Source organism: Acomys minous (assembly GCF_964271855.1).
Source record: "Acomys minous genome assembly, chromosome: 18".
Lineage (NCBI taxonomy): Eukaryota > Metazoa > Chordata > Mammalia > Rodentia > Muridae > Acomys > Acomys minous.
The window spans coordinates 59,542,038-59,550,250 of NC_140501.1; the positions used below are offsets into that span (position 1 = coordinate 59,542,038).

The 8,213-nt window shown below is 42.1% G+C and overlaps 1 protein-coding gene across 2 annotated transcripts in view; it reads left to right on the top strand.

The window, feature by feature from the left end:
- Window positions 1-6,428, top strand: part of CDADC1 (cytidine and dCMP deaminase domain containing 1) — a 31,480-nt gene extending 25,052 nt beyond the window's left edge. The window contains exons 9-10 of one of the 2 annotated variants that reach the window (XM_084767617.1): window positions 2,307-2,367; window positions 5,766-6,428. In XM_084767617.1, coding sequence (XP_084623743.1) covers window positions 2,307-2,367; window positions 5,766-5,863 — 159 coding nt within the window. In that variant the 3' untranslated portion in view covers window positions 5,864-6,428. Of the gene's footprint in view, window positions 1-2,306; window positions 2,368-3,288; window positions 3,608-5,765 lie in introns of those variants that run through there. The other variant, XM_084767618.1, reaches the window with a different exon arrangement.
- Window positions 6,429-8,213: the final 1,785 nt, after the last annotated feature.

Below are 8,213 nucleotides of genomic sequence, written 5' to 3' on the forward strand. Positions count from 1 at the left end.
GAGGTCGAAAGGAGGAGGTTATGCAGAGGTCGAAAGGAGGGGGTTATGCAGAGGCTGAAATGAGGAAGTTATGCAGAGGCTGAAATAAGGAAGTTATGCAGAGGCTGAAATAAGGAAGTTTAGCTTTGGAATGGGGCTTCAGAATTTTGCCTCAGCCAGTAGATTCTTTTAGCCTTGAATGACCCTGGGCTGGCTCCGGACAGCCTGAGGTGGTACATACAGGAGAATACCCTGCAACACAGAGCATTGACACCACATCACTTGACGAGGCCACTGGGTGGGTTCCCTCTTTGCTAGCATGCACCTCGCTCCTCTCAAGCCCTTTTAGCCACGCCTCACTGATATCAGCTGTGGCAGCCTTGATGGAGGACAAAATCTAATTGATGCTGTGTTTAAATTCTCACGCTGAACCATGGGAAGACTGCTGCAGGAAAAGGAGGCTTGGAAACATTTGTTACACAAATATGTGTTGGTTCTGTTTCTTAACTTTATTATACAACCCAACTAGCCTACACAAGAAGGAAAAAAAGTTAAAGGGACAAAAGAGTGAACCTTCCGGTATCCGTTCTAAGGGACAGGTCCTTAGGTGTCTCTCTGGCCCGCGTGCTGGTCCCGCCTGTTTGCTGTTCCACAAGCGCTCAAGCTCAGTCTGAACCTGTTGTTCTCTCCTCCCCACCTCCCTCAGTCACATGGAAAGGGCGGTCTCCTTTTCCTGTTGAGGGTCAATTAGAAAAACAATAGCCCAGGTGGGGTTCCCAGGTCTGCTTCCTGAATTCCAGGCCCAGGATGGCTCCACTCAGTCTGTCACAAGGTATTCATGGGGTACCCAAGGGTAAAGCCCGCCAAGACTGCTTCCACCTGTGATAAAGCTTAATCTTTCCCACACATCCCCCTTCTCTTAAAAAAAAAAAATTAAGAACTATATACACACATATACATATATACATAATAATCAGGTATCAAGTATATAACCAAGTCCTTTTATACTTGAGAGAAAGTATTCTACTATCTTACCAAAGAGTCCTTTTATTCATGAGAAATTGTAATTATCAATCTATAAATATGTTTTTAATTTTTAAACTAAAGCTTTTAGTAACACTGTGGCTATCTAGTCTTCAATCCCATCAGAGACTCAAGAAGGAAAATCTATTTAATAAAGGAAGTGGTGGTAGGCAACTTCCAAGTTGCATAGGACAGAGAGAGCAGACTGTCTGGAAAGTCACCGAATTCTCTCCTTCATTGGGGCAATCAGTCTTCAGCCTTATCGGCCCAAAACATCCAACAAACTGCTTTTTGAAGCAGGAAATCCGACGGTCTGGTCCATCTAGTCTCTTCAAAGCTGGACAGTCAACTTTCCAGCATCACTGTTGATCATTGCAGACAGTCAGCCTGTCATCAGCAGTAGAGATAAGAGCAGTTTCTCAGTCCAGTGACCATTTTGTTACCCGAGTCTCTTGAAGCCCCCATCTTCAATGATGCAAATGGAGATGCGGCCAGGAGCGAATGTCTGTCTCTGTCAGGAAAGCCCTCATCGTTAAATGCCATATTCTGTGGATCTCTGAAGAGTTTGAAGACCAACTCTATCTATTTTTACAGTAATCAATCTATTTTTTTGAAGACATATACAAGGAATTAAACAAACCTGTTTTATAACAAAGTAAGTTAGTATCTAGTAGGATTTTTACGTAACTATCCCCGATCTTTTCGAACAGTTTTTTTTATAAGACATTAGTGGTGCATGAATAATATATTAAATAAACATTGAACAAAATGAACTTAAGTTTCTAACATACAATATATAATATTTTGTCAACAAATATGATCTGACCAAATGTTTGTCAAACACCAGAAACTCTGGTAACACTAGGGACATAAGGATAAAATACTAAAAAATAACAGTAGTAACAAGCATTCAAAACAAAACGCCTCAGTAGGTCCTGGAGACAGACAGTCCATGGTCTTAGTCATGGAAATACAGATTCTAATTCTGTCCCTGTCTTATGTCGCGGTGACGTGGGACAAGTCACTACACTTCTCTAGTCCTCCTTTATCACCTGCAGAATGAGTTGGGGATTGTTCGAGCCCTGCCTTCTCTGAGGAGTTGACTCTGCTTCTGGATTCAGTTGATCTGACAGATCTGATTCAGGATGACTGAAGGTCGTTGCCTGAGCAGGCATGGAAACATGCACGGACACGCTAACTCCACTTCTTACACTTTTAAAAGCCGTTTTAATAGTGAAAAGGTACTGCTATGCTTTTATTAACTCTCTGTAAACATATAAATAAAATGTTTGTTCCTCCCACAGTGGCAGTTGAATCCGTCTGAAGCTTATAGTCTTGACCCAAATGAGCCTGAAAGGAGAGAAAGTAAGTATTTCCAAGCATTCTGTTGAGGCTGCGGTGCTGAGGAGGGAGAGAGAGGGAGTTTTTAAGAGCAGGTGATGGACCTATGTGTAGGTAGGTGCAGGATATTCTTTTCTAAAGGTTAGATTCATTCACTCAACTTGTTCATAAATGTGTGTGCGCTGTTATATGAGGAGCTGGGAGATGTGATGCTTGCTAATTATTTAGTAATATAAGTGACTGTATTCAGATTGAACCTAAAATTGCATTTGTTTGAAACAGTGAGCAGCAACGTTCTCTTACACCAGTGCAGGCTTGGGAATGAGAGGGGAACTGTGAATACTTAGCACAGATGTGTGAGGGCCAGGTGATGAGGGCATCTGTGTTCTCTAGAGTAAAGACACAGTGGTCCAGGCTGCTCAGAAAGTGGAAGACTCTGTCTACGTCAATACCTTAGTCAAGCAAAAATTACAAGTGAGTCACTAGTCTTCACATTTACTACTTGCATATTAAGAAAAATGGTATTGAATGTAATATACCTTTGAGAGTTCTTACAATTCTGTAAGTGCAAAACTTTGTGCATGGTGCTGTGTAGTTTCATTTTAAAATAGTAGCTTGCTTGTGTTGTCCGGGTTCTGAGTAAATGGAGTGTCCTGTATATTTCCTAAAGAGCAGCAATGATTTGATTATCTCAAAAAAAAAAAAAACCAGAAATATATAGGTCTATATGAAAACATGAATGTCTTATTTATTATTTATAATGTGTAAAAATATATAACTACTATATTTTATTTTTTAAAAACTTACTAAGAAATATAGAAAATAGAAGATGTGATGCTGAATCAAGGGTGTTTAAGGGCCAATGAAAGTGCTCCCATGGTTAGGGAGAGAACGTAGAGTGCTAACTGTAGAAAGACACATTCCTTTATTTGTGTTGAAATTAAGAGCATCTGTCCATCAAAAGATCCTACTAAGAGGGTGCAAAGGCAAGCTACGGAACAGAAGACATGTGCCACTTAAAATCAACTAAGGGCCTGTGTCCGGGATTCCCCACACCTGCATCTCAGGAGGAGGAAGACATGGCTGCGGGGCAAGTCCTGAGAGTGGAGGAGAGGACAAGGAAGGCTGCTGGTTGTCAGCCAGTGTCTTAACACCAGTGTTGGCTTCTTTGTGATAGTTCACTAAGCTCAGCTTCTGTTTTGATGCATTTTTAAACAAGAATTTTATATTAATAAATAATATGGTTATCTCCTTTTCAACTTTGGGACAGTTTCATAGTGTATAATTTACTTACCATGAATTCACCCCTTTAAAGTACAGAACTCACTAGCCTTTGTATACTCCTAGCTGAGTACCCAGCACCACAGTGTAACTGCAGCGTGTTTCATTACTCTACAAAGAAACATGTTACCCATCTTAGGAACCCTTCCCTCCTCCCCCCAGGCCTGGTCAACACTAGTAGCTTTAGGGACTTGCCTCCACTGGACATTTCACATATATGGACTCATACAGTCTGTGGTTCCCTTTTAAACTTCAAATCTGTTAGGAAACAGGAGAATCAGAGAAATGAAGGCTAAATTTCAGCTCTTTTGTTAAATGGAGCTTGACTCCTGGCTGTATCCAGCTGCCCAGTTGTTGGTATGAGAAGCAGACAGGCCGCCTAATCCAGTCTCAGTGACAGAGGCAGGAGCACACAGAAGGGAGGTGTGACTGTCCCAAGTAACCCACTCTTATTTTAAATAGACACTAAAGGGACTGTTCAGCAGCCCATATTTCTCTCAAAAAATAGAGGCAAGAAGAACATGTTGCTAGAATCTGATTTGCAAAGTAAGCAAACTCTATAGTCAGAGGAGACCTAGGACAGGCGTGGGCACTGCCACGCAAGTCAGTGGGGATCTGCTGAAGATGTTTAGCTGAGCCTCAGGCTGCCTTAGGTTTCCAGCCTCCAAAGACGCCTCTGGCTCCTCCTCAGGAGCCCCTCAGCAGAAGCAAATACAGTCTACTCAAAGAGGATGTCCATACACTTAGCCCCACAAGGTGTGTGGTGCGACATCATAACTGAAAAGCCAGCAAGCACGGAGCGTGAAGTCCGTGAATGGAGTGACCGGAAGCAGCTAGCTGACTAGCTGTACCATCAGAGTAGTTCTGTGCCAGAACGACAGACAGGATAGATGTAAGAGAAAGCCCGTTGAAGAGTGAAGCCACATGTGGTGGCATATGCATGTAATCTCAGCTGCAGGGAAACTGAGGCAAGAGGACTGTAATTCGGGGACAGCATGGGCAAAAGTATGAACAAATTATGAAAAAGGATCAGGCAGTTTTGAAAATGGAACTTGGAGAAATGAGAAATACAACTGTTAAGCAGTAGGTGAGGTAAGCTGCTGCTTTATAATAGGTGCATGTTGGTATTTAAGGGCTATATTGTAACGGCAGACTACCGGATGCCTACTGCTGCAGTGGGCTGGTCATGAAGAACGCTGATGAGCTCTTGCCTCACTAGGACTAGGACTAGTCCCAAGAACTAAAGATTAGTGGAAATGATAATTTAAAAGGTGGATATCTGTAGAAAATTCCAAATATTTTATGACTTAGAGTAATATATATTATTATACACTAATATATGCTATATTAATATAATACAGACATACAGATGAATGCTGATTATAAAAGGAAATAATAATTGGCAAATTAGGATTCATTCCTTGCAAAGATTCAGCAAGTGATATTATAAAGAAAACTTTAAAAAGTCCAGGGCAGGGCTCCCAGTTCTCTTTGGGAAGATGATTAATGGTATTAATGGTAGTTTTATCGAGAAACTATAAGTAGACGGTGGGAGGGAGTTTGCCAGTGGCAGGTGTGTTCGCTAGTGGATTCACAGATGTGTGGTCATGCCAGTCTCATTGGGCTTTACACTCTTAATACCCTTTAAGCACAAGTAGCTTATGGTGTCGCTACAGGGCTAGTAACCAGAAGCCAGGAAAAACCTGAGGCTCCTTCTCTGGCACGCCCCTTCTGGGAAGGCCAGCTTCCTGTCCTCAGACCTGTGCGTGTAAGTCCCATTCTCACTGCCCACAAGCAGCTCCTGGCTAAGCAGGTGTATTTTGTCTCCTCCACACTCATAGTGACTCCTGCATACTCCCCACCCCAAGAAAGCTATGTGAGTTACTTGCTATGCATTGCTGGGTGAATCCAGCATTTCAAGAGTCATCAGGTACTGTGTTATCTGCGTGTTGTCTAGAATCAGTGCAGACATGTACATTTTAGAGTGTGGGATGTTGGGATGGGCGAGAAGTTAAAGGTCAAGATAAAAATACATGTTCCTTTGCCATAAGCATGGTTTGTCCTCCCAGCCCAAGTGGCTGGAGCAAGTCCCCGTGGACTCCGTGTGTGCTTCCTGACATGAAGTTATTCTTGCATGCTAGACGGTGTATTGAGGCGCAGGTCTGCAAAGGAAGAGCAGCGCAGCAGCAAGAGGCCACGTCTGGAAACCCGCTCTGCAGGCCGGGCTACACTGCAGTAACCTGCGTGCTTTCTAACTGCACCTCTCAGATCCAGCCTGTGGGTTAGTGAATGACTGAAAAGCTTTTACTGGGCTGGATTCTAATTAGCCTATGAGTGACGTTTCCAAGCACTTTTTCATTTTAGATGTGTTTTCCCAGCATACAGTGCGCTCTTTCATTACACTAAATGGAGCAGCAGTAGTTGGAGACCAGTATAAGGCCAACGGGACCTATTACTGTTTATCTGATCTCTATGCAGCCAGTTTCAAAAGTGCTCATTGACAGGAGGGGCTCTTCTTCTGACAATTAGTAATTCCTTTGAATTACAAGGATGGCAATCAATAAACTGTTCCAGGGAATAAAATGACCTGGCCATCTTTTAATACTCCACGTGTAGCTAACCAAAAGGCTGCATGACACCAAATCCTACTACTAGCCAAATGTGTTGAAATGCTGTGCCCATTCTCCATTTTAAGCTTGTTCTATGGGATTTGTGTCAGTAGAACAGTGCTGTGAGAGCATGTGCAAGGCCCTGAATTCCCTCCTTAGCACCACAAAACAAATAAAATGTTACTCTCATCTAAATGTGTTGTTCTTGTTGTTGTTGGGGTCTCGTTCTCTAGCCCAATCTCTCCTCAAAAATCACATATAGTCCAGACTGGTCGAAAGTTCGTGGGTGGCCTTCTTGCCTCTCCTAGTCTCCTGAGTGCTGGCTTCAGAGCTGAGCACTGCCATGCCAGCCTCTCCTAATATTTTTGCTGTGTAGATTCACAGTAGCTTTTTGGACCATGGTGCAGTTATGCGACTGGTTTAGGTGGCAATGGGAAGAGAATACAAGTCTGGGGCAGTTCTGCTGTTTGATATCACTGACTCTTGAGGTCACTACTGGCAGGTCTCAAAATTGATCATGGTTTGGGACTAGGAAGATAGTTCAGTCAGAAAAATGCTTCCCTTTCAAACATGAGGAGCTAAGTTTAGTCCCCAGAGAACCTAAATTAAAAAACAAACAAACAAAAGCCTTAGGCAGTCTAGGCCACTTGGTGAGTTCTGGATCAATAAGATGCTGTGTCTAATAAAACCAGGTGGCTAGCACCTGAGGAAAGACAGCTCAAGTTTCCCCCTGTGTGCATGCACACATACCCCTACACATACTACATACAAACTTTGATCATGATGTGAATGGGGAAGAACCATTTGATCACTAGAATTCAGTTGTTCTGAGAGGGAGCAAGGTCCGCAATGGGTGGATGTGTAGGATTCCAGTCCATCTGGGAGTGTGGGGGGGGGGGATTCTCCAAGGATTTTAGTGTTACAGCTTTCTTAGCTCAGAGCTATTCCAATGAAACGACAACTCTTAGATAATATTTCCCATAGACCAGGTTCAGGATCAGAAAAGAGGAAGTCTCAGTGGTTCTGTGGTAGGGACAATTGAGCAGGTGGGGAACAGCTGGCCAAAGAGACCAACTGTTGTTGAACAATTAACTAGGAACTAATTGTTGAGGAAAGATTGAGCAATGGAGGAGAAAATAAATATTGAGGCCCAGGCATAAGTTGTGTTGCAAACTGAAAGGTTTTCTAGTCCAGGATGACTTTATTTTTCTTCTGCTGTCTCTTTTGGGCCAACCCTAGTCCTTTATTTAAAGTGAAGTTCAGTTTTGTTTCATTACAGCTTACATCATGATTTTCTCATCTTTTACAATCAATAGAGCATTTAAAAATCAACAGAGCAAGAAAACAATCTAACAAAGAAATATAAAGAGTTCTGTCTATCTTACAATAAAGCATATAGCAAAAATCAATGTCCAAGCAATGGTCAGCATGACCTAATTATTATTTCTTAAACAATACTTAGGAAAGTTTAATCATAAATTTCCCTGGGATAAAGCCATTGTGTTTACATGATTGTCATAGCAACATACCTTGAAACTAAATGTCCCTAACACAGAAAATAACTTGTCCCAGTCCCAAAACAAGAGGTGTACCATCCAAGCCTAGGCTAACTGCCAAGAGGTCCTCAGTTACAAAATATCTGTAAAGCATGTCCAAGCCTACCTTCTATTACTTTCAAAGCAGATTCTGAAGAATCAAGTTTACTTTTCTACACCTAACAATATTTAACTAGGTACTGTTATGTCAAAATCCTAACTTTCTTTTCTAGCAATTTCTGCCCAACTGCTTTCACAATAGAGTCAAAGCTCTCTTTATCTCAAGCCTTTGGACAGATGCCTTCCTTCAACATTCTCTGTGGGAAAATGTTTTCCAGTGTAAATTTCATTAGGGTGTATAGTGAAGGTGAGAAATAGAGAGAAAGGCAGTTTTAGGAGAAAAGGTAGATTTTAAAGTAGTTTTTAGGCAAAATTACACATGGAC